At 43.8% G+C, this 26,089-nt stretch overlaps 1 protein-coding gene across 1 annotated transcript; it reads right to left on the bottom strand.

Moving 5' to 3' along the window:
- Nucleotides 1-1,862: 1,862 nt before the first annotated feature.
- LOC135570220 (NLR family CARD domain-containing protein 3-like) lies at nt 1,863-18,800 on the bottom strand. The gene is given in 9 exon segments (XM_065016334.1): nt 1,863-4,401; nt 4,819-4,865; nt 6,867-7,040; nt 15,403-15,576; nt 15,813-17,604; nt 17,983-18,051; nt 18,054-18,210; nt 18,340-18,424; nt 18,684-18,800. Coding segments are annotated over 9 exon segments (3,105 nt in total). The 5' UTR covers nt 18,752-18,800; the 3' UTR covers nt 1,863-3,862.
- Nucleotides 18,801-26,089: the final 7,289 nt, after the last annotated feature.

Below are 26,089 nucleotides of genomic sequence, written 5' to 3'. Positions count from 1 at the left end.
CTCTTTCCCTCTGTTCTGACTCTCTGCCCTCCCTCTCTCTCTCTCTCTCTCTCTCTCTCTCACCCTCTGTTCTGACTCTCTCCCCTCCCTCTCTCTCTTCCCCTCTGTTCTGACTCTCTGCCCTCCCTCTCTCTCTCTTTCCCTCTGTTCTGACTCTCTCCCCTCCCTCTCTCTCTTTCCCTCTGTTCTGACTCTCTACCCTCCTCTCTCTCTTCCCCTCTGTTCTGACTCTCTGCCCTCCCCCTCTCTCTCTTTCCCTCGTTCTGACTCTCTCTCTTCCCTCTGTTCTGACTCTCTGCCCTCTCTCTCTCTTTCTCTTTCCCTCTGTTCTGACTCTCTGCCCTCCCTCTCTCTCTCCCCTCTGTTCTGATCTCTGCCCTCCCTCTCTCTCTCTTCCCTCTGTTCTGACTCTCTCCCTCTCTCTCTCTCTTTCTCTTTCCCTCTGTTCTGACTCTCTCCCCTCCCTCTCTCTCTTCCCCTCTGTTCTGACTCTCTGCCCTCCCTCTCTCTCTTCCCCTCTGTTCTGTCTCTCTGCCCTCCCTCTCTCTTCCCCTCTGTTCTGACTCTCTACCCTCCCTCTCTCTTCCCCTCTGTTCTGACTCTCTACTCTCCTACTCCCTCTGTGATATCTAAGTTTTTTTAAATGAAATTGTTCACATATAAAGTTAACCGTTTTTGGCTTTGTAATTATGTTTTATTGTGTGTAGATTGATGAGGGAAAAAAATTTGAATTCATTTTATTTTAGAATAAGGCTGTAACGTGACAAAATGTGTAAAAAGTCAAGGGGTCTGAATACTTTCTGAATGTTACTGTATGTCAGTATATTAGACTCTCTCTCTCTCTCTCTCTCTGCAGTGATGTTCTTTTCATCACTTCTGGTTTAACACTGCCATCAAGTGGTGATTGTCCAAACTGCACCACTGTTATGATAGAGAAAGTGAGAGATAGCAAGAGCAGAAAGTGTGGGAGAGAGAGAGAGCAGAGTGTGGGAGAGAGAGAGCAGAGTGTGGCAGAGAGAGAGCAGGAAGAGAGAGCAGAGAGAGAGCAGAAAGTGTGGGAGAGAGAGAGCAGAGAGAGAGCAGAGAGAGAGAGAGAGAGAGAGCAGAGGAGAGTGTGAGAGAGAGGGAGCAGAGAGAGAGCAGAGAGTGTGGGAGAGAGAGCAGAGTGTGTGGGAGAAAGAGAGAGCAGAGAGTGTGGGAGAGAGAGGGAGCGCAGAGAGCAGGCTGAGAAAGCAAAGAGAGAGTGAGAGAGCAGAGAGAACAGAGAGGAGAGCAGCAGAGCAGAGAACAGAGAGAGCAGAGAGCAGGCTGAGAGAGCAGGGAGAGAGCAGAGAACAGAGAAAATAAATAGAGCAGAGGGAGAGAGAGAGCAGAATAGAGAGCAGAAAGAGAGAGCAGAAAGAGAGCAGAGAAGAGAGAGCAGAGAGAACTGTAGTAACCCTGCATTACAACACTATGTTGCTATAGTGACCCTGCATTACAATACTCTGTTGCTATAGTGACCCTGCATCACAACACTATGTTGCTTTTGTGACCCTGCATCACAACACTCTGTTGCTATAGTGACCCTGCATTACAACACTATGTTGCTATAGTGACCCTGCATCACAACACTGTTGCTATAGTGACCCTGCATTACAACACTATGTTGCTATAGTGACCCTGCATCACAACACTCTGTTGCTATAGTAACCCTGCATTACATCACTCTGTTGTACAATTTGTTTAATTCTATTCCACATATTTAATTGTTTTGTATTTCATTTCATATTTGTTTCATGTTTCAACCAGTCGCAGGTTAACATCAACCTGACAGAGGAAACGTAAAATCAATAAACAAACTGTTTTCACAATTAACAGCCTTTTCTTGTTTCAAGTATGTTTTATTATGAAAAGTACAATATATCCTTGTATACTTGTACAACTATGGAGCGTATGTCCATATATAATTATACAATTTGTTTTTCAACATAAAAGACAACACATGATCACATTGGTATTTTAACAGTGTTGTTGTAAGAGGTCCTCACAACTATAGAAAGACGCGCATGTGTGTGTGTGTCCAGAATGTGTGTGTGTGTGTGTGTCCAGCGTGTGTGTGTGTGTCCAGCGTGTGTGTGTGTGTCCAGTGTGTGTGTGTGTCCAGTGTATGTCTGAGTCCAGTGTGTGTGTGTGTGTGTCCAGTATGTGTGTCCAGCAGGTGTGTGTGTGTGTCCAGCGTGTGTGTGTGTGTCCAGCGTGTGTGTGTGTGTCCAGCGTGTGTGTGTGTCCAGTGTGTGTGTGTGTCCAGTGTATGTCTGAGTCCAGTGTGTGTGTGTGTGTGTGTGTCCAGTATGTGTGTCCAGCAGGTGTGTGTGTGTGTCCAGCATGTGTGTGTGTGTGTGTCTGTGTCCAGTGTGTGTGTGTGTCCAGTGTGTGTATGTGTCCAGTGTGTGTGTGTGTGTGTGTCCAGTGTGTGTGTGTGTGTGTGTGTGTGTGTGTCCAGTGTGTGTGTGTGTGTGTGTCCAGGCGTGTGTGTGTGTGTGTGTGTCCAGCGTGTGTGTGTGTGTGTCCTGTGTGTCCTGTGTGTGTGTGTGTGTGTCCTGTGTGTGTGTGTGTCCTGTGTGTGTGTGTGTCCTGTGTGTGTGTGTGTGTTTGTCCAGTGTGTGTGTGTGTCTGTGTCCAGTATGTGTCTGTGTGTCCAGTATGTGTGTGTGTGTCCAGTATGTGTGTGTGTGTGTGTGTGTGTGTGTCCAGCATGTGTGTGTGTCCAGCGTGTGTGTCTGTGTCCAGCGTGTGTGTGTGTGTGTCCAGTGTGTGTGTGTGTCCAGTGTGTGTGTGTGTGTCCAGTGTGTGTGTGTGTGTCCAGTGTGTGTGTGTGTGTGTGCCCAGCGTGTGTGTGTGTGTGCCCAGCGTGTGTGTGTGTGTGCCCAGCGTGTGTGTGTGTGTGCCCAGCGTGTGTGTGTGTGTCCAGCGTGTGTGTATGTGTGTGTCCAGCGTGTGTGTATGTGTGTGTCCAGCATGTATGTCTGTGTCCAGTGTGTGTGTGTTCAGTGTGTGTGTGTGTGTGTGTGTTCAGTGTGTGTATGTGTGTGTGTGTGTCTGTGTGTGTCCAGTGTTTGTCTGTGTATATCACTGAGTCACCAAACCACCATTATTATTTACAGGGACACTGAGGAGTGTGTGTTTGTGTGTTCAGTGTGTGTGTCCAGTGTGTGTGTGTGTTCAGTGTGTGTGTGTCCAGTGTGTGTGTGTGTGTGTCAGTGTGTGTGTGTGTTCAGTGTGTGTGTGTCCAGTGTATGTGTGTGTGTTTGTCCAGTGTGTGTGTGTGTGTTTGTCCAGTGTGTGTGTGTTTGTCCAGTGTGTGTGTGTGTGTTTGTGTGTGTGTGTGTGTGTGTGTTCAGTGTGTGTGTTTGTGTTCAGTGTGTGTGTGTGTGTGTGTCCAGTGTGTGTGTGTGTGTTCAGTGTGTCTAGTATGTGTGTGTGTGTTTTTGTCCAGTGTGTGTGTGTGTGTTTGTCCAGCGTGTGTGTGTGTGTGTGTTCAGTGTGTGTGTGTCAGTGTGTGTGTGTGTTCAGTGTGTCTAGTGTGTGTGTGTGTGTTTTTGTCCAGTGTGTGTGTGTGTGTTTGTCCAGCGTGTGTGTGTTTGTGTTCAGTGTGTGTGTGTGTGTGTCCAGTGTGTGTGTGTGTGTTCAGTGTGTCTAGTGTGTGTGTGTGTGTGTTTTTTGTCCAGCGTGTGTGTGTGTGTATTCAGTGTGTGTGTGTTCAGTGTGTGTTTGTGTGTCCAGTGTGTGTGTGTGTGTGTGTGTGTATTCAGTGTGTGTGTGTTCAGTGTGTGTTTGTGTGTCCAGTGTGTGTGTGTGTGTGTGTGTGTCCGTTATTATTTCAGGGACACTGAAATACCATCAACACTGAGGAGTCACCATAAATCCAAAACCCTGGATAGAGGGGCTCAGTGAATGTGGAGGTGAATGTGATCAGGTGGGTCAGTGTGTCAGAGGAGGCTCTATAGAAGGACAGAGTGCCGGCTGGCCAGTCCAGATACACTCCTACTCTGTGGGGGCTGGAGGAGGGGACGTCTATGGTAGTGAGATTATCATTGTGACAGGCAATGTAACTGTTGTCAAAGCAGAACAGACTCCAGGACTTGTCATTGTTTCCAAGACAACAGTCATCACCCCTTCCTCTCCTGCTGATTCCTTTATATGTCACTCCTATATCAGCCCCTCTCCCACTCCACTCTACCTCCCAGTAACAGCGCCCAGTCAGACCCTCTCTACACAGCACCTGTCCACAGTCCTCAAATCTCTCTGGGTGATCAGGATACGGCTGCTCCTCTGTCCTACATGTCACCTTTCTGTTCTCCTCAGACAGAGAGAGGCATCTGTCTACTGTGTTTGGGTCCAGTGTGAGATCACAGACATCTGATGGATGAAACCAGACACAATATTAGAAATCATCATCATTCACATTAGAATGTTAACTCACTTTTCACAAATTCATTTAATGTAGATGTTTCTAGGTATCAAAAGGAGAAGTTAAGGTAACTTGAGACTTGTTGAATGATCATATGTTATAGTGTATGGTAATATAAAACACACTTATTCCTATTAATTACACACACACACACACACACACACACACACACACACACACACACACACACACACACACACATAAAGCAACTCTTTGTAAACGTTGGTGTCCCTGATTTCTGCTTCTGTGGAACTACAGCTGATATTTAATATAACCAAGTAAGTAATGATGGTGGTCTTTGACTTTGACTTAACTTGAATTAAGACTTATTCTTAGTCATATTCTTCACAGCAGTCAATACTCACATTTTCTAAGTCCAGGTTTCATTGTGTTCTCTCCACCATGTTCCACACTGTAGCGGTAAGCAGAAGAACAGACAGTCATTGGGGATACACCTGAACTCACTCACACACACACACACACACACACACACACACACACACACACACACACACACACACACACACACACACACAGTCAAGCGTTGGTAAGAATGTGTGTGTCCAGTAAGTGTGTGTGTGTGTCCAGTCTGTGTGTCCAGTGTGTGTGTGTGTGTGTCCAGTATGTGTGTGTGTCCAGTGTGTGTGTGTGTGTGTGTGTCTGTGAGTATAACAGAACTGATATTGCATGCGAAACCCTGAGAAAAATCAAACCAGGAAGTTGCTTCTATTTTGAAAACTCCATCAAATCAAATCAAATCTAATTTTATTTGTCACATACACATGGTTAGCAGATGTTAGTGCGAGTGTAGCGAAATGCTTGTGCTTCTAGATCTGACAATGCAGTAATAACCAACAAGTAATCTAGCTAACAATTCCAAAACTACTACCTTATAGACACAAGTGTAAGGGGATAAGGAATCTGTACATAAAGATATATGAATGAGTGACGGTACAGAGCGGCATAGGCAAGATACAGTAGATGGTATTGAGTGCAGTATATACATATGAGATGAGTATGTAAACAAAGTGGCATAGTTAAAGTGGCTAGTGATACATGTATTACATAAGGATGTAGTAGATGATATAGAGTACAGTATATACATATACATATGAGATGAATAATGTAGGGTATGTAAACATTATATTAGGTAGCATTGTTTAAAGTGGCTAGTGATATATTTTACATCATTTCCCATCAATTCCCATTATTAAAGTGGCTGGAGTTGGGTCAGTGTCAATGACAGTGTGTTGGCAGCAGCCACTCAATGTTAGTGGTGGCTGTTTAACAGTCTGATGGCCTTGAGATAGAAGCTGTTTTTCAGTCTCTCGGTCCCAGCTTTGATGCACCTGTACTGACCTCGCCTTCTGGATGATAGCGGGGTGAACAGGCAGTGGCTCGGGTGGTTGTTGTCCTTGATGATCTTTATGGCCTTCCTGTGACATCGGGTGGTGTAGGTATCCTGGAGGGCAGGTAGTTTGCCCCCGGTGATGCGTTGTGCAGACCTCACTACCCTCTGGAGAGCCTTACGGTTGAGGGCGGAGCAGTTGCCGTACCAGGCGGTGATACAGCCCAACAGGATGCTCTTGATTGTGCATCTGTAGAAGTTTGTGAGTGCTTTTGGTGACAGGCCGAATTTCTTCACCCTCCTGAGGTTGAAGAGGCGCTGCTGCGCCTTCTTCACGATGCTGTCTGTGTGGGTGGACCAATTCAGTTTGTCTGTGATGTGTACGCCGAGGAACTTAAAACTTGCTACCCTCTCCACTACTGTTCCATCGATGTGGATAGGGGGGTGTTCCCTCTGCTGTTTCCTGAAGTCCACAATCATCTCCTTAGTTTTGTTGACGTTGAGTGTGAGGTTATTTTCCTGACACCACACTCCGAGGGCCCTCACCTCCTCCCTGTAGGCCGTCTAGTCGTTGTTGGTAATCAAGCCTACCACTGTTGTGTCGTCCGCAAACATGATGATTGAGTTGGAGGCGTGCGTGGCCACGCAGTCGTGGGTGAACAGGGAGTACAGGAGAGGGCTCAGAACGCACTCTTGTGGGGCCCCAGTGTTGAGGATCAGCGGGGTGGAAATGTTGTTGCCTACCCTCACCACCTGGGGGCGGCCCGTCAGGAAGTCCAGTACCCAGTTGCACAGGGCGGGGTCGAGACCCAGGGTCAGACCCAGTGTGTGTGTGTCCAGTGTGTGTGTGTCCTGTGTGTGTCATTGAGCATTGGACCCAGAGACACACACACTGGACACACACACACTGGACACACACACACTGGACACACACACACACACACACACACACACACACACAGTCAGCATATAACTTTGTCCAAGTGGTGGTCAGAATGTTTGTCTTAACTGGCCTGTTAAGTCAAACATGTCTGATATGAACATTGACATAAACCCTCTACATACTTGAGTTTCTCCAGTCTGCAGTGTGGATTCTCCAGTCCAGCAGAGAGCAGTCTGACTCCTGAGTCTCCTGGGTGATTGTAGCTCAGGTCCAGCTCTTTCAGGTGTGAGGGGTTTGACCTCAGAGCTGAGACCAGAGAAGCACAGCCTTCCTCTGTGACTAGACAGCCTGACAGCCTGCAAAGAGTCAAATCATATTAAAATCACACTGATATTCTCTGGTGGTGAAAATAGTGGCAGTATATTTTTTCAACATTTTCAGATATATTAGTGTCCTGAAACGTGCCATATCTATTCATAAATGAATGTCTCATTATTAGAAATGACAAATCATAAAATGAAAAATGTAGATAGAAACATGTATAGTACAAATATTATAGTAGACTGACCAGACCAGTTTAAAAAGCAGTATCAGTCAGAAGACAGACAGTGAGGTATCAGATTTAGATTGTATTGAGTATACAGTCCACACCATATCTATTTAGACAGTGACGCTAACGATGAAGTCATCAACATGACAGGCAAGTCCTCCAGTCAAGCCAATAGAAAACTGCAGGATCCACTTGTGACGTTTCTCCACCTGTACTCAGCACTGTTGCCTTGACTTTGCTGTACCAGTAGAGTGATGCACCTGCCAGGCCAGACACACCTTTTTAGTTCCCACAGTGTTCCTTCACCCTTAGCTTCAGGCGGAGGTCAGATGTGAATGTCCCCTGATGCTCTGTTCCCTGCCAATCTTCAGATTTGATGTCTATGGACATAAGTTTCCATTGTTTTTGGCAAATCACTGTCAGTAGCAATCTGAGTGACTCTGAGGTGACTCTCAGCTCCTCTAAACCTCTAGCCACTAGATGAGTCTTTTGGGAGTTGTTTAGCAGCCAGCTCCTCTAAACCTCTAGCCACTAGATGAGTCTTTTGGGAGTTGTTTAGCAGCCAGCTCCTCTAAACCTCTAGCCACTAGATGAGTCTTTTGGGAGTTGTTTAGCAGCCAGCTCCTCTAAACCTCTAGCCACTAGATGAGTCTTTTGGGAGTTGTTTAGCAGCCAGCTCCTCTAAACCTCTAGCCACTAGATGAGTCGTTTGGGAGTTGTTTAGCAGCCAGCTCCTCTAAACCTCTAGCCACTAGATGAGTCTTTTGGGAGTTGTTTAGCAGCCACCTCCTCTAAACCTCTAGCGACTAGATGAGTCTTTTGGGAGTTGTTTAGCAGCCAGCTCCTCTCAACCTCTAGCCACTAGATGAGTCGTTTGGGAGGTGTTTAGCAGCCAGCTCCTCTAAACCTCTAGCCACTAGATGAGTCTTTTGGGAGTTGTTTAGCAGCCAACTCTTCTAAACCTCTAGCCACTAGATGAGGCGTTTGGGAGTTGTTTAGCAGCCAGGTCCTCTAAACCTCTAGCCACTAGATGAGTCGTTTGGCACTATTCCAGTTCTTTAAGGGACACACCTGCTTTGTTGAGACACATTTTTGGCCAATGTCTTTGACTTCCTCAAACACTCAATTTTTTCTCTAATTACTGAGCTCATCTAGTTCAGCTGAGTCAAATGACACATCTTTTGTACATCATCATTTTGAATGTCATTCTGTGTTCTGTGATTTTTCATTGGTTGAAATCTGATAAGTGACACGTCAGCTGACCCTGTTGTACCAGAAAGTGTAGCTGGTTCAGAGTACTGCAAGTTGGACCAGTTCTGGTGTTTTCCTTTAGCTTTTCCTGCTCGTCCAATGACGGTTGCTGTGTGTGGAATACCACTTTCTCTGTCCATGTATTTATCAGTTTGTCCAGTTTTCAGATTGGAACAACCATGTTGTCTTGACACATGTGTCTGTTGTTGAACATTTTCCTCATTTGAACCCTCAACAGTATTACCAGTGGCATGGCTGAAGGTCTCTGCTCCATTTCCAGTGTCAGTTTCAGTGTCTATATCATTGAATTAGACATCTGGTAGGTTTGTGTTTGTTAATGTGTCCTTTTTGGTCATTTTCAGTAGGAGGCTGATTCTCAGCAACAGCCCCTCCATCTTGTTGATCATTTACTTTCCACAATCTTGAGTGATGCACCTTAAAATGGTGCCTTCGTGCCTCACAAATATCACCACATACTGGTCCCTTCTAGTGCTGAAAGGTGCTGTCCCACCCCCATGCCCTCACACTCGTCCCTTCTAGTGCTGAAAGGTGCTGTCCCACCCCCATGCCCTCACACTGGTCCCTTCTAGTGCTGAAAGGTGCTGTCCCACCCCATGCCCTCACACTGGTCCCTTCTAGTGCTGAAAGGTGCTGTCCCACCCCCATGCCCTCACACTGCTCCCTTCTAGTGCTGAAAGGTGCTGTCCCACCCCATGCCCTCACACTGCTCCTTCTAGTGCTGAAAGGTGCTGTCCCACCCCCATGCCCTCACACTGGTCCCTTCTAGTGCTGAAAGGTGCTGTCCCACCCCCATGCCCTCACACTGGTCCCTTCTAGTGCTGAAAGGTGCTGTCCCACCCCCATGCCCTCACACTGGTCCCTTCTAGTGCTGAAAGGTGCTGTCCCACCCCATGCCCTCACACTGGTCCCTTCTAGTGCTGAAAGGTGCTGTCCCACCCCCATGCCCTCACACTGGTCCCTTCTAGTGCTGAAAGGTGCTGTCCCACCCCCATGCCCTCACACTGGTCCCTTCTAGTGCTGAAAGGTGCTGTAACTATGAACATTGTGTATTGAGTTTTTTGCCATCAAAGCCCAATCTAGGGCTGTTCTCCAGTCACATCCATTGTCTTGCTTCACTTTAAGCATAATCTCTGAGTGTCTGATTGTCAACCAAAGCTTCCCACCATTAGCTCTGACAAATTGAAAACTCTATGGTGACTCCATTACCCGCAGTATTAGACTTAAAACGAATCATCCAGCGATCATACACTGTTTACCAGGGGGCAGGGCTACCGACGTTAAGGCTAATCTGAAGATGCTGCTGGCTAAAGCTAAAACTGGCGAGTGTAGAGAGTATAGAGATATTGTTATCCACGTCGGCACCAACGATGTTAGGATGAAACAGTCAGAGATCACCAAGCGCAACATAGCTTCTGCGTGCATATCAGCTAGAAAGATGTGTCGGCATCGAGTAATTGTCTCTGGCCCCCTCCCAGTTAGGGGGAGTGATGAGCTCTACAGCAGAGTCTCACAACTCAATCGCTGGTTGAAAACTGTTTTCTGCCCCTCCCAAAAGATAGAATTTGTAGATAATTGGCCCTCTTTCTGGGACTCACCCACAAACAGGACCAAGCCTGACCTGCTGAGGAGTGACGGACTCCATCCTAGCTAGAGGGGTGCTCTCATCTTATCTACCAACATAGACAGGGCTCTAACTCCTCTAGCTCCACAATGAAATAGGGTGCAGGCCAGGCAGCAGGCTGTTAGCCAGCCTGCCAGCATAGTGGAGTCTGCCACTAGCACAGTCAGTGTAGTCAGCTCAGCTATCACCATTGAGACCGTGTCTGTGCCTCGACCTAGGTTGGGCAAAACTAATCATGGCGGTGTTCGCCTTAGCAATCTCACTAGGTTAAAGACCACCTCCATTCCTGTCATTATTGAAAGAGATCATGATACCTCACATCTCAAAATAGGGCTACTTAATGTTAGATCCCTTACTTCAACGGGAATTATAGTCAATGAACTAATCACTGATCATAATCTTGATGTGATTGGACTGACTGAAACATGGCTTAAGCCTGATGAATTTACTGTGTTAAATGAGGCCTCACCTCCTGGCTACACTAGTGACCATATCCCCCGTGCATCCCGCAAAGGCGGAGATGTTGCTAACATTTACGATAGCAAATTTCAATTTACAAAAAAAAAAACGACGTTCTCGTCTTTTGAGCTTCTAGTCATGAAAGCTATGCAGCCTACTCAATCACTTTTTATAGCTACTGTTTACAGGCCTCCTGGGCCATATACAGCGTTCCTCATTGAGTTCCCTGAATTCCTATCGGACCTTGTAGTCATAGCAGATAATATTCTAATCTTTGGTGACTTTAATATTCACATGGAAAAGTCCACAGACCCACTCCAAAAGGCTTTCGGAGCCATCATCGACTCAGTGGGTTTCGTCCAACATGTCTCTGGACCCACTCACTGTCACAGTCATACTCTGGACCTAGTTTTGTCCCGTGGAATAAATGTTGTGGATCTTAATGTTTTTCCTCATAATCCTGGACTATCGGACCACTATTTTATTACGTTTGCAATTGCAACAAATAATCTGCTCAGACCCCAACCAGGGAACATAAAATGATGTGCTATAAATTCACAGACAACACAAAGATTCCTTGATGTCCTTCCAGATTCCCTCTGTCTACCCAAGGACGCCAGAGGACAAAAATCAGTTAACCACCTTACTGAGGAACTCAATTTAACCTTGCGCAATACCCTAGATGCAGTTGCACCCCTAAAAACTAAAAATATTTCTCATAAGAAACTAGCTCCCTGGTACACAGAAAATACCCGAGCTCTGAAGCAAGCTTCCAGAAAATTGGGACGGAAATGGTGCCACACCAAACTGGAAGTCTTCCGACTAGCTTGGAAAGGCAGTACCGTGCAGTACCGAAGAGCCCTTACTGCTGCTCGATCATCCTATTTTTCTAACTTAATTGAGGAAAATAAGAACAATCCGAAATTCCTTTTTGATACTGTCGCAAAGCTAACTAAAAAGCAGCATTCCCCAAGAGAGGATGACTTTCACTTTAGCAGTGATAATTTCATGAACTTCTTTGAGGAAAAGATTATGATTATTAGAAAGCAAATTACGGACTCCTCTTTAAATCTGCGTATTCCTTCAAAGCTCAGTTGTCCTGAGTCTGCACAACTCTCCCAGGACCTAGGATCAAGAGAGACGCTCAAGTGTTTTAGTACTATATCTCTTGACACAATGATGAAAATAATCATGGCCTCTAAACCTTCAAGCTGCATACTGCACCCTATTCCAACTAAACTACTGAAAGAGCTGCTTCCTGTGCTTGGCCCTCCTATGTTGAACATAATAAACGTCTCTCTATCCACCGGATGTGTACCAAACTCACTAAAAGTGGCAGTAATAAAGCCTCTCTTGAAAAAGCCAAACCTTGACCCAGAAAATATAAAAAACTATCGGCCTATATCGAATCTTCCATTCCTCTCCAAAATTTTAGAAAAGGCTGTTGCGCAGCAACTTACTGCCTTCCTGAAGACAAACAATGTATACGAAATGCTTCAGTCTGGTTTTAGACCCCATCATAGCACTGAGACGGCACTTGTGAAGGTGGTAAATTACATTTTAATGGCATCGGACCGAGGCTCTGCATCTGTCCTCGTGCTCCTAGACCTTAGTGCTGCTTTTGATACCATCGATCACCACATTCTTTTGGAGAGATTGGAAACCCAAATTGGTCTACACGGACAAGTTCTGGCCTGGTTTAGATCTTATCTGTCGGAAAGATATCAGTTTGTCTCTGTGAATGGTTTGTCCTCTGACAAATCAACTGTATATTTCGGTGTTCCTCAAGGTTCCGTTTTAGGACCACTATTGTTTTCACTATATATTTTACTTCTTGGGGATGTTATTCGAAAACATTTACATTTACATTTAAGTCATTTAGCAGACGCTCTTATCCAGAGCATAATGTTAACTTTCACTGCTATGCGGATGACACACAGCTGTACATTTCAATGAAACATGGTGAAGCCCCAAAATTGCCCTTGCTAGAAGCATGTGTTTCAGACATAAGGAAGTGGATGGCTGCAAACTTTCTACTTTTAAACTCGGACAAAACAGAGATGCTTGTTCTAGGTCCCAAGAAACAAAGAGATCTTCTGTTGAATCTGACAATTAATCTTAATGGTTGTACAGTCGTCTCAAATAAAACTGTGAAGGACCTCGGCGTTACTCTGGACCCTGATCTCTCGTTTGAAGAACATATCAAGACCATTTCAAGGACAGCTTTTTTCCATCTACGTAACATTGCAAAAATCAGAAACTTTCTGTCCAAAAATGATGCAGAAAATTAATCCATGCTTTTGTCACTTCTAGGTTAGACTACTGCAATGCTCTATTTTCCGGCTACCGGATAAAGCACTAAATAAACTTCAGTTAGTGCTAAATACGGCTGCTAGAATCCTGACTAGAGCCAAAAAATTGATCATATTACTCCAGTGCTAGCCTCTCTACACTGGCTTCCTGTCAAAGCAAGGGCTGATTTCAGGTTTTACTGCTAACCTACAAAGCATTACATGGGCTTGCTCCTACCTATCTCTCTGATTTGGTCCTGCCGTACATACCTACACGTACGCTACGGTCACAAGACGCAGGCCTCCTAATTGTCCCTAGAATTTCTAAGCAAACAGCTGGAGGCAGGGCTTTCTCCTATAGAGCTCCATTTTTATGGAACGGTCTGCCTACCCATGTCAGAGACGCAAACTCGTTCTCAACCTTTAAGTCTTTACTGAAGACTCATCTCTTCAGTGGGTCATATGATTGAGTGTAGTCTGGCCCAGGAGTGGGAAGGTGAACGGAAAGGCTCTGGAGCAACTGTCTCTGCCTGGCCGGTTCCCCTCTTTCCACTGGGATTCTCTGCCTCTAACCCTATTACAGGGGCTGAGTCACTGGCTTACTGGGGATCTCTCATGCCGTCCCTGGAAGGGGTGCGTCACCTGAGTGGGTTGATTCACTGTTGTGGTCATCCTGTCTGGGTGGCGCCCTTGGGTTGTGCCATGGCAGAGATCTTTGTGGGGCTATACTCAGCCTTGTCTCAGGATGGTAAGTTGGTGGTTGAAGATATCCTCTAGTGGTGTGGGGGCTGTGCTTTGGCAAAGTGGGTGGGGTTATATCCTTCCTGTTTGGCCCTGTCCGGGGTGTCCTCGGATGGGGCCACAGTGTCTCCTGACCCCTCCTGTCTCAGCCTCCAGTATTTATGCTGCAGTAGTTTATGTGTCGGGGCTATGGTCAGTTTGTTATATCTGGAGTACTTCTCCTGTCCTATTCGGTGTCCTGTGTGAATCTAAGTGTGCGTTCTCTAATTCTCTCCTTCTCTCTTTCTTTCTCTCTCTCGGAGGACCTGGGCCCTAGGACCATGCCCCGGGACTGTCTGACGTGATGGCTCCTTGCTGTCCCCAGTCCACCTGGCCGTGCTGCTGCTCCAGTTTCAACTGTTCTGCCTTATTATTATTCGACCATGCTGGTCATTTATGAACATTTGAACATCTTGGCCATGTTCTGTTATAATCTCCACCCGGCACAGCCAGAAGAGGACTGGCCACCCCACATATGCTCTCTCTAATTCTCTCTTTATTTCTCTCTCTCGGAGGACCTGAGCCCTAGGACCATGCCCCAGGACTACCTGACATGATGACTCCTTGCTGTCCCCAGTCCACCTGGCCGTGCTGCTGCTCCAGTTTCAACTGTTCTGCCTTATTATTATTCGACCATGCTGGTCATTTATAACCATTTGAACATCTTGGCCATGTACTGTTATAATCTCCACCCGGCACAGCCAGAAGAGGACTGGCCACCCCACATAGTCTGGTTCCTCTCTAGGTTTCTTCCTAGGTTTTGGCCTTTCTAGGGAGTTTTTCCTAGCCACCGTGCTTCTACACCTGCATTGCTTGCTGTTTGGGGTTTTAGGCTGGGTTTCTGTACAGCACTTTGAGATATCAGCTGATGTACGAAGGGCTATATAAATAAATTTGATTTGATTGTGTCTCTCCACAAGTCCATTGCTCCATGGACTGGATGCAGCAGTTGTCTTGCTTCACTTTCAGCATAATCTCTGAGTGTCTGATTATGTCTCTCCACAAGTCCATTGCGCCATGGACTGGATGCAGCAGTTGTCTTTACTTCCATGTTGAATTTCTCTGCCATTTCTCTTATTTCATTATTATTGAATTCTCCTCCATTGTCAGTGTACAATTTCTGGGGTGGTCCATGCACACTTATCCAGGAATGATTGAAGTGCCATTTTATTCACTTTATGTCCCACCATTTAAATATTCTGACCAATTAACGTATAGTGTATTAAAGTTGTCAAAAGTTTATTATTTGGTCCCATATTCTTTTAACACAATGACTACATCAGCCGGTGACTGCCATAATTGAGAAAAATCATGAATGATTCATGAATAATGATGAGTGAGAAAGTTACAGAGGCTACAACAAAACATACTAACCTCTCACCATTACCAATAACAGAGACTACAACAAAACATGCTAACCTCTCACCATTACCAATAACAGAGACTACAACAAAACATACTAACTTCTCACCATTAACAATAACAGAGGCTACAACAAAACATACTAACCTCTCACCATTACCAATAACAGATTAACAATTGACCTCAAATAAAATGTGACATTCTGTACTGTTGCCTAATTTGAAACATTATATGTCAAATCCAAAACGCTGGAGCATAGCACCAAATTTAAAACTGTAAGCTTCACTGTCCAAACACATATGGTATGGACTATGTGTGCCTTGTAAACACATGTGGATCTGGTGAACAGTTATCACTTGTTGACCAACTACAGGAATACTGACCTCAGAGTCTCCAGTTTACAGTGGGGATTCCCCAGTCCAGCAGAGAGCAGCTTCACTCCTGAATCCTTCAGGTCATTGTTACTCAGATCCAGCTCTCTCAGGTGTGATGGGTTTGACTCCAGAGCTGAGACCAGAGAAGCACAGCCTTCCTCTGTGACTCCACAGCCTGACAGCCTGACAAAGAGATCATCATGACTTCACAAACACACTGTTAATTTAACACCAGTAGTGTAGAAGGACAATGGTAGATGCATTTGGTTTATTCTCCCAAACAACATATAGATTCATCTTCCGTCTCCTAGGATTGTGTGGTCATATTGTTATACTAATGTGAACATCAATGAATTGATTCAATATGTTTTTCAATACATACGTATGATTAGTTCATAAATGTCATTTTATTTACTCACAGAGCAGCTCTGGAGGCTTTGACCACTGGCAGCAGCCTCAGAAGACCTTCCTCTGATCTGGAGTATTTCTTCAGGTCAAACACATCCAGCTCCTTTTCTGAAGTCAGCAACACAAAGACCAGAGCTGACCACTGTGCAGGTGACAGGTTGGGTTTTGAGAGACTTCCTGATCTCAGGTATCTTTGGATCTCCTCCACTAGAGAATGGTCATTCAGTTCATTCAGACAGTGGAACAGATTGATGCTCCTCTCTGGAGACGGATTCTCCCTGATCTTCTTCTTGATGTACTTGACTGTTTCTTCATGGCTCTGTGAGCTGCTTCTTGTCTTTGTCAGTAGACCTCGTAAGTACTTCTGATTGGACTCCAGTGAGAGGCCTAGAAGGAAGCGGAGGAAAAGGTCCAGGTTTCCCGTCTCACTTTGTAAGGCTTTATCCACAGCACTCCTGTAGACAGTAAATTCAGGATTGTCATTGAACAGCAGAGAAAAGATAATGGACTTTGTTTGCAGTTTGTCCATTACATTCTCTTTGTTGTTGATGAAAGAGAGGAACACATATACAGCAGCCAGAAACTCCTGAATGCTCAGATGAACAAAGCAGTACACCTTGTCCTGGTACAGCCCACATTCCTCTTTAAAGAGCTGTGTGCACAATCCTGAGTACACAGAGGCTTCATTAACATCAATGCCAGCATCGTTCAGGTCTTCTTCATAGAAAATCAGATTGCCATTCACAAGCTGTTGAAAAGCCAGTTTTCCCAGTGACAGAATGCTCTCTTTATTCCAGTGTGGACCTGTCTCTTCTTTCCCAAGATACTTTTCATTCTTCTGTTTGGTATGAAACACCACAAGGTGTGTGTACATCTCAGTCAGAGTCTTGGGCATCTCTTCTCTCTTGTGTTTCAGCATGTGTTCAAGGACTGTTGCAGAAATCCAACAGAAGACTGGAATGTGGCACATGATGTGGAGGCTCCTTGATGTCTTTATGTGTGAGATGATTCTGCTGGCCAGGTCCTCATCACTGAATCTCTTCCTGAAGTACTCCTCCTTCTGTGGGTCATTGAACCCTCGTACCTCTGTCACCTGGTCAACACACCATGAAGGGATCTTATTGGCTGCTGCAGGTCGGGTAGTTATCCAGAGGAGAGCAGAGGGAAGCAGATTTCCCTTGATGAGATTTGTCAGCAGAACATCCACTGAGGTTGACTCTGTGACGTCCCAACAGATCTTGTTCTTCTGGAAGTCTAGGGGCAGTCGGCACTCATCCAGACCATCAAAGATGAACAGAACTTTGTACTTGTTGTAGATGGAGATTCCTGATTGTTTGGTTTCCATTGAGAAGTGATTAAGAAGTTCAATGAAAGTGTGTTTGTCCCCTTTCATCAAATTCAGCTCCCGAAAAGGGAATGAAAATACAAATTGGACATCCTGATTTGCTTTTCCTTCAGCCCAGTCCAGAATGAACTTCTGCACAGAGACTGTTTTTCCAATGCCAGCGACTCCCTTTGTCAGCACAGTTCTGATAGGTTTGTCTTGTCCAGTTAAGGGTTTGAAGATGTCGTTACATTTGATTGCAGTCTCTGGTCTTGCTTGTTTCCTGGTTGTTGTCTCAATCTGTCTCAGCTCATGTTCATTATTGACCTCTCCTGTTCCACCCTCTGTGATGTAGAGCTCTGTGTAGATCTTATTGAGAAGTGTTGGGTTTCCTTGTTTAGCGATCCCCTCAAATACACATTGAAACTTCTTCTTTAGATTAGATTTGAGTTCACGTTGGCAAATCACAGCAAGCTCATCTGAATCTAGAAATAACACAGAGGATATTAATATTACGTCTGTTTTAATGTCTACAGTATTGTAGGACTGTTATAAAGTTTTAAATTATAATAATTTATTCTCTAAACTGACTGTATAAATGTGTAAATGTTTTCATAATGCATTACAGACTGGTGTGACTGATTATATTATTATTGGTATTATTGATGGTATTATTAATGTTCTCTCTCTCTAAATGAATCACCACAACACATCCCTGCTGCTACTTGATGAGGTCACTAGGTGTTGTGTTAAGGCTGCTACAATATCATTGAGTTACACAGCTACTTTAGCTGTACTTTAGCTACAGCTTTTAAATGTTATAAAACATCATTCAACATGAGGCAGACAGATCTTACATTTCTCCAGTGTGTCAGCAAGCTCCTTCTGGTTCATTTTCCTCAGGATGTGCAGTGTGATCTTCAGAGCCCCTCTCTGGCACTGCTCTCCTGCTTCTCATCTTCAGCATCCACCACTTCCTTATCCTGCTTCTGACTCTCAAAGCCTTCTGGGAGTTCTGGACTAAGAATCCTCTTGAACATCTTCAGCTCGTTCTTCACAAATGTCATAATTTTCTCTTCAAGCAACTGAAATAAATAAAGTAAATAAGTTAAGCAAGAGAATAAATGCTTTCTCATTAACACATTAATGAATGATTGACAGATCAACTTTACTTGAGGTAAACAAAAACAAATGTACATAACAGGACCACATACACTGAATATGGAGGCCAGGTCTGTTTGATGACTCTGGGAAGACTGACCACTGAGAATCTCTGACTCTGATCTCTCCTGTTGGTTTCTGTGGACAAAACATGAGATTACATCTCCTCATCCAGGGAGTACACACACACACACACACACACACACACACACACACACACACACACACAGAGGGAATGTTGTGTTTGTTTAATATTGTTTTAGGACTATGAAAATGGACAAAAGGATTAGCCTATGGATTATGAAAACAACAACAATAAATGGGAAAATGGGAGAGGAGAAATGACTAGAGACAGTGTTGTTTAACTCACTGACCAGGACCCATGAGTTCTTCTTACCTTTGTTCAGTAGAAAAGTCTCCCTCTCTAAACTGTAAAGGTTGTTCCATAGACCAGTCACTCTTCATGGACACACAGCTGGGAACAGGGGAGGCTGGTCTCTCCTGCTTGATTGGTCTTCAACACAACAGAGACAAACATTACATCTCTCATCTACTCTGAGCTCAGATGGGGAAACATAAGAAGAGTTTCACAAATAGAACTGACTTCTAGACGTTAGTTAAATGCAGCGCGAGCAGTGTGTCATTTTTAATAACGAAATTAATTTATCGACGCGAGCGTTGTAGTCAGTCTGTCAGCCCCGCTAAAAGGCTGGTGTCGTTACTCTGCCTTCTCCGGGGGCATGTTGAGGTAAATTTACTAACCGGGAGGGTTGAATGATGTAATTTATTGGAGGGCTGGAAGACGCACTCTCGAGGTTGTTTACTCACAATATCAGATATTAAGATGATTTTTATAATGAATGTATACTGAGGTTGAGGTTCTGACTAGTGATTATTTACCCGGGGTTCAAAACCTGCTATTGAGGCGCCCTGAAAATAATATTCAAAAGTTCGGTCCTTGGACACAGAGGGGTTAAACACTAAAGTTACCGTCCATCTGGTGAAGAGAGGAGAACCGGACAGAGGTAGCCAGCATCCATCAACGAGAGAGGGAGAAGCCCTCCATGGGATTTAACAGGTGGAAGAAACAACCGGGGTGTTCCATCGGTCCACAAGAAATGCAGACAGCCGGTGATGATGTAGTGGTAGCTATGGTTACTAGGATGCTGCTGGTAGAGTAGCTAGCTAGCTAGCTTACCGAGCTGTACCGACTAGCTAGGATAACAAGGATGCTGCTGGTAGAGTAGCTAGCTAGCTTACTGAGCTGTACCGACTAGCTATTATAACTAGGATGCTGCTGGTAGAGTAGCTAGCTAGCTTACCGTGCTGTACCGACTAGCTAGGATAACAAGGATGCTGCTGGTAGAGTAGCTAGCTAGCTTACCGAGCTGTACCGACTAGCTAGGATAACTAGGATGCTGCTGGTAGAGTAGCTAGCTAGCTTACCGAGCTGTACCGACTAGCTAGGATAACTAGGATGCTGCTGGTAGAGTAGCTAGCTAGCTTACCGAGCTGTACCGACTAGCTAGGATAACTAGGATGCTGCTGGTAGAGTAGCTAGTTAGCTTACCGAGCTGTACCGACTAGCTAGGATAACTAGGATGCTGCTGGTAGAGTAGCTAGCTAGCTTACCGAGCTGTACCGACTAGCTAGGATAACTAGGATGCTGCTGGTAGAGTAGCTAGCTAGCTTACCGAGCTGTACCGAATAGCTTGGTTAGTTAGCAGGTCGTTCGTCTGTCACTCGTCTCGATGATGATGACGAATCCGGTGAACCACAAAATGAAACAAGGATAGAGAGTGAAAAGGATCTGACTACACTCACACTGTCCCTGACCGTAAAGAAAAAAGCAAATTGAACAGTAAACTTCGGTGTCTCAACACTGTAACAAACTCCGTCGTTATTCCCCAAGATCACCTCAGTCCACTCTGCGCGTAACCGGACAACATCCACACCGAATGGGGACGCGGACAGTTCTGTACGGGGACGAGGACAGTTCTGTACGGGGACGCGGACAGTTCTGTACGGGAACGAGGACAGTTCTGTACGGGGACGCGGACAGTTCTGTACGGGGACGCGGACAGTTCTGTACGGGGACGCGGACATGAGCAGTGCAACACAATCAACTAAACCCAGTCTTTACAGTGGGTTACATTGGTAATATTCATTATTTATTATTATGTAAAACAAACAAGTTTTTTTTATAGCAATATGTTGAGATCTGGGACCATGTGGCCAAAGTTTCTCAGAGTAGAACATTGGTCGTATAAGTGCTGAGAATAAAGACATTTGACACCTATGGGTATAAAATAAAGCTATGCATGAAGTCTCTAGTCCCACCTAGTCGGCAGATATTTAGGACACCTGGTGAGCTGTCCTAAGTAGTTAAGAGTTAACAGCAGGTGTCCTAAGTAGTTAAGAGTTAACAGCAGGTGTCTTGATAATACTATAGAATAATGCAGTGAGTCAGTGGTTCCTGTTCAACATGTAATTGTTTTGGAGCAGATAAAAATAATGTTTTGATATTTGATATGATCAATACATTAATAATATAGACTGACATGTAACAGTATGTCTTGTGCTTTTGGCAATGATTTATGTATAATAATTATAATAGGTCATACCATTTATGTCTAGCATTTTGTCTACATTTTGGCAGATTAACTCAGGTTTTCGCCCAGCGGATAAGGAGTTGGTGCTGTGGCCAAAAGGTGGCTGGTTCAAATCCCGGGCTGGGAAAAAAAACACCAGAAGTGATCTGATTTCTGGACGGCTGCTTGATTCACATCCTCTAAACATTAACCTTCCGTTGATCAGAACTCTAGAGGTTCTTCTTCACTGAACCAAAAAATATATATAATGTTTTAGTGGTTCCATATATGAAGGAAGTGATAGAAGCCTTTTTGGTTCTATAAGGAACCTTCTTTTCTAAGAGTGTATAATAATAAACACGTTTTTCTTTTGATTATTTAATTATCTACATCATGTTATTTCAAGTTCTCCTTTTGGAGCACAACATCATGTTGTTATTTAATTATCTACATCATGTTATTTCAAGTTCTCCTTTTGGAGCACAACATCATGTTGTTAAATAATAATCCTAAATTGTGCATGAATATAAATGGGGCAGTTGAAGGCATCTAGGGTGTAATATGTGTTTGATGAAAATGAACATTGAATGCAACGTTGTAGACAACATTATTGGCAAGGGACTTGATGCCTACTATGCCAAAGATATTTAGAGTTTTTAAAGAGTGTTGTAAAACGGAAGTGTTGATATAACGGTTATATTGTCTAAAAGATGCATTCCATTATATTAGTCAATAATTAAGAGCAGGCAAAGTGGTCGTGTCATGTGAAAATTCTATCAAATGTCTTACATTGCAATGAGTACAGTCAGGGTGCCGTGGAACCCCTGCAGTACCTCCACAGACCCCGGAATGAGAACCCCTGCAGTACCTCCACAGACCCCGGATTGAGAACCCCTGCAGTACCTCCACAGACCCCGGATTGAGAACCCCTGCAGTACCTCCACAGACCCCGGATTGAGAACCCCTGCAGTACCTCCACAGACCCCGGAATGAGAACCCCTGATTTAGCAGATGCTCTTATCCAGAACGCTTTACAGTAAGTGCATTCATCTTAAGATAGCTATTTATTTTGGAAATAAACTTAATAATTTCTTCAAAAAATTGTCATCTTAGCTCTCATCTTACAGTTTTTCCAACTGCTTACACACAAAATATTTTCCTCACACGATTTTTGAAACCTCTCACTTAAAGTGCATAACTACACACCAAATATCCAAAACCATAAGCTATTTCTTAGCCTTTGACTCAGTTGTCAATTGCATAAAACACTTTTTTCAAAACACTACACACAATTCTCTACCTAAAACACAAAAATCTAACAGGAAGGGACTTGCTTTCCTTTTCCAAACACAACCAATCAAAATGCTACACTTATTCACTACACACACTCCTCACATGTGCAAACATGTGCAAACACTAATAGCTTAACTGATCACTAACCAATCACTGCTTTACTGTAGTATAGGCCTATAAATAGGTCATAGGTCAGATTACCTGTTTTGAACAATGGACAGAGAGCAAGAGGAGTAGGAGGGAGAGGAAGAGGAAGAAGAGGACGGGGGCAAAGAAGAGAAGGAAGGAGAGCCATCTCTGATGAGATTAGGGCAACACTTGTTGATCATGTGATCAACCACAGTTTGACCATGAGAGAGGCTGGACTGAGATTCCAGCCCAACTTGAGTCGATTTACAGTGGCGTCCATTATTCGAACCTTCAGAAATGAGAACAAGTATAGATGAAGTATTGTGGCCAGACTCAGGCCGGAGAAGAGATGAAGCGTAGCTTAGCACTGGTGAATCCCCCCCCCCCTTACCAATTCCTGGACCCCACACACACGATTGTGTTCTTTTCTGTATTCTAAAGACATGTGTTTATGTTTTTGTTGTATGCTACTGTATAAAACAGTCATGTTTGGCCTAATAAATATGTTCTGTTTCTACATTGCATTGGTGTTTACAGTGTACTTGTTACCCCGCTCAACAGATGACTTTCACTGTAGAACGTTGTATTGAAATGTAGATATAAGCCTATGGAAGACCAAAGAGCTTTAGATTTAGAACAACAATGTTTACATGGTATATCCAAAAATGTACTATTATGAAAGCAGTGTTTGCCATTTGATGCAAATGCTTCATTCTGACATGTGTTTATGGCATTTTGAATGCAGTGTTACATTTTGAAGGAGATGTGAGGCATTTTGAATTTTGTGTGTGCAGTTTTGGGAATTGTGTGTAGAGTTTTGAAAAAAAGGAGACAGTTTTGAAAACTTGTGTAAGCAGTTGGAAAAAACTGTAATTAAGATAGCTACGTGAGTATATATATATATATATATATATATATATATATATATATATATATACCCATCTAAAATATATTAGTTAAAAATCTGAGAACAGTAATATTGAAGGTACCCATAGCAACCATTTCTGATTAAAAAACAAATGTGAACATTTTGGAAATAAACTCTTAATAATGATATCAAAAATTGTCATCTCACCTCTTAGCTTTGGTGTCATGTTCCCCAGAGAGACTCATTTTAGAGGCAGGGCCCCCCTCCTCTCTCTCCCCAGAGAGACTCATTTTAGAGGCAGGGCCCCCCTCCTTTCTCTCCCCAGAGAGACTCATTTTAGAGGCAGGGCCCCCCTCCTTTCTCTCCCCAGAGAGACTCATTTTAGAGCACTGACCCCTAAACAGAGATCCAACATGTTGTTTGTGGTTAACACAGTAATTATTGAATGTCAATTGTTATCATTTATTATTTATCTCTTACAAAACATGTAGTAACAGACACAGAAACAATCAGATGATTTAATGCATCACATGAAAACGTAGTTGTGACATTTCATCTCCATGGTAACAGTCTGTAATAATAATAAGTCACTGTTTGTTAAGGTAGTTATAGACAGTACAGCAACAATAATAATAATAATAATAAGTCACTGTTTGTTAAGGTAGTTATAGACAGTACAGCAACAATAATAATAATAATAATAATAAGTCACTGTTTGTTAAGGTAGTTATAGACAGTACAGCAACAATAATAATAATAATAAGTCACTGTTTGTTAAGGTAGTTATAGACAGTACAGCAACAATATTAATAATAATAAGTCACTGTTTGTTAAGGTAGTTCTAGACAGTACAGCAACAATAATAATAATAATAAGTCACTGTTTGTTAAGGTAGTTATAGACAGTACAGCAACAATAATAATAATAATAATAAGTCACTGTTTGTTAAGGTAGTTATAGACAGTACAGCAACAATAATAATAATAACAAGTCACTGTTTGTTAAGGTAGTTATAGACAGTACAGCAACAATAATAATAATAATAATAAGTCACTGTTTGTTAAGGTAGTTATAGACAGTACAGCAACAATAATAATAATAATAAGTCACTGTTTGTTAAGGTAGTTATAGACAGTACAGCAACAATAATAATAATAATAATAAGTCACTGTTTGTTAAGGTAGTTATAGACAGTACAGCAACAATAATAATAATAATAATAATAATAATAATAATAAGTCACTGTTTGTTAAGGTAGTTCTAGACAGTACAGCAACAATAATAATAATAATAATAATAAGTCACTGTTTGTTAAGGTAGTTATAGACAGTACAGCAACAATAATAATAATAATAATAAGTCACTGTTTGTTAAGGTAGTTATAGACAGTACAGCAACAATAATAATAATAACAAGTCACTGTTTGTTAAGGTAGTTATAGACAGTACAGCAACAATAATAATAATAATAATAAGTCACTGTTTGTTAAGGTAGTTATAGACAGTACAGCAACAATAATAATAATAATAAGTCACTGTTTGTTAAGGTAGTTATAGACAGTACAGCAACAATAATAATAATAATAATAAGTCACTGTTTGTTAAGGTAGTTATAGACAGTACAGCAACAATAATAATAATAATAAGTCACTGTTTGTTAAGGTAGTTATAGACAGTACAACAACAATAATAATAATAATAATAATAATGGACAGTTGGTGAGGGCCATCTGGCCCATAGAGACTAAAGGACTGTGCTGTGGCCCTCACCAACTGGCCACCTGGCCCATAGAGACTAAAGGACTATGCTGTGGCCCTCACCAACTGGCCAACTGGCCCATAGAGACTAAAGGACTATGCTGTGGCCCTCACCAACTGGCCATCTGGCCCATAGAGACTAAAGGACTATGCTGTGGCCCTCACCAACTGGCCACCTGGCCCATAGAGACTAAAGGACTATGCTGTGGCCCTCACCAACTGGCCATCTGGCCCATAGAGACTAAAGGACTATCCTGTGGCCCTCACCAACTGTCCATCTGGCCCATAGAGACTCAAGGACTATGCTGTGGACCTCACCAACTGGCCATCTGGCCCATAGATACTCAAGGACTATGCTGTGGACCTCACCAACTGGCCATCTGGCCCATAGAGACTAAAGGACTATGCTGTGGCCCTCACCAACTGGCCATCTGGCCCATAGAGACTAAAGGACTATGCTGTGGCTCTCACCAACTGGCCATCTGGCCCATAGAGACTAAAGGACTATGCTGTGGCCCTCACCAACTGGCCATCTGGCCCATAGAGACTAAAGGACTATGCTGTGGCCCTCACCAACTGGCCACCTGGCCCATAGAGACTAAAGGACTATGCTGTGGCCCTCACCAACTGGCCATCTGGCCCATAGAGACTAAAGGACTATCCTGTGGCCCTCACCAACTGGCCATCTGGCCCATAGAGACTCAAGGACTATGCTGTGGACCTCACCAACTGGCCATCTGGCCCATAGATACTAAAGGACTATGCTGTGGCCCTCACCAACTGGCCATCTGGCCCATAGAGACTAAAGGACTATGCTGTGGCCCTCACCAACTGGCCATCTGGCCCATAGAGACTAAAGGACTATGCTGTGGCTCACCAACTGGCCATCTGGCCCATCTGGACCTGTGGCCCTCACCAACTGGCCATCTGGCCCATAGAGACTAAAGGACTATCCTGTGGCCCTCACCAACTGTCCATCTGGCCCATAGAGACTCAAGGACTATGCTGTGGACCTCACCAACTGGCCATTTGGCCCATAGATACTAAAGGACTATGCTGTGGCCCTCACCAACTGGCCATCTGGCCCATAGAGACTAAAGGACTACGCTGTGGCCCTCACCAACTGGCCATCTGGCCCATAGAGACTAAAGGACTATGCTGTGGCT

Source organism: Oncorhynchus nerka, unplaced genomic scaffold, assembly GCF_034236695.1.
Source record: "Oncorhynchus nerka isolate Pitt River unplaced genomic scaffold, Oner_Uvic_2.0 unplaced_scaffold_1012, whole genome shotgun sequence".
Classification (NCBI taxonomy): Eukaryota; Metazoa; Chordata; class Actinopteri; order Salmoniformes; family Salmonidae; genus Oncorhynchus; species Oncorhynchus nerka.
This window is presented reverse-complemented; position numbering and strand designations above follow the sequence as displayed.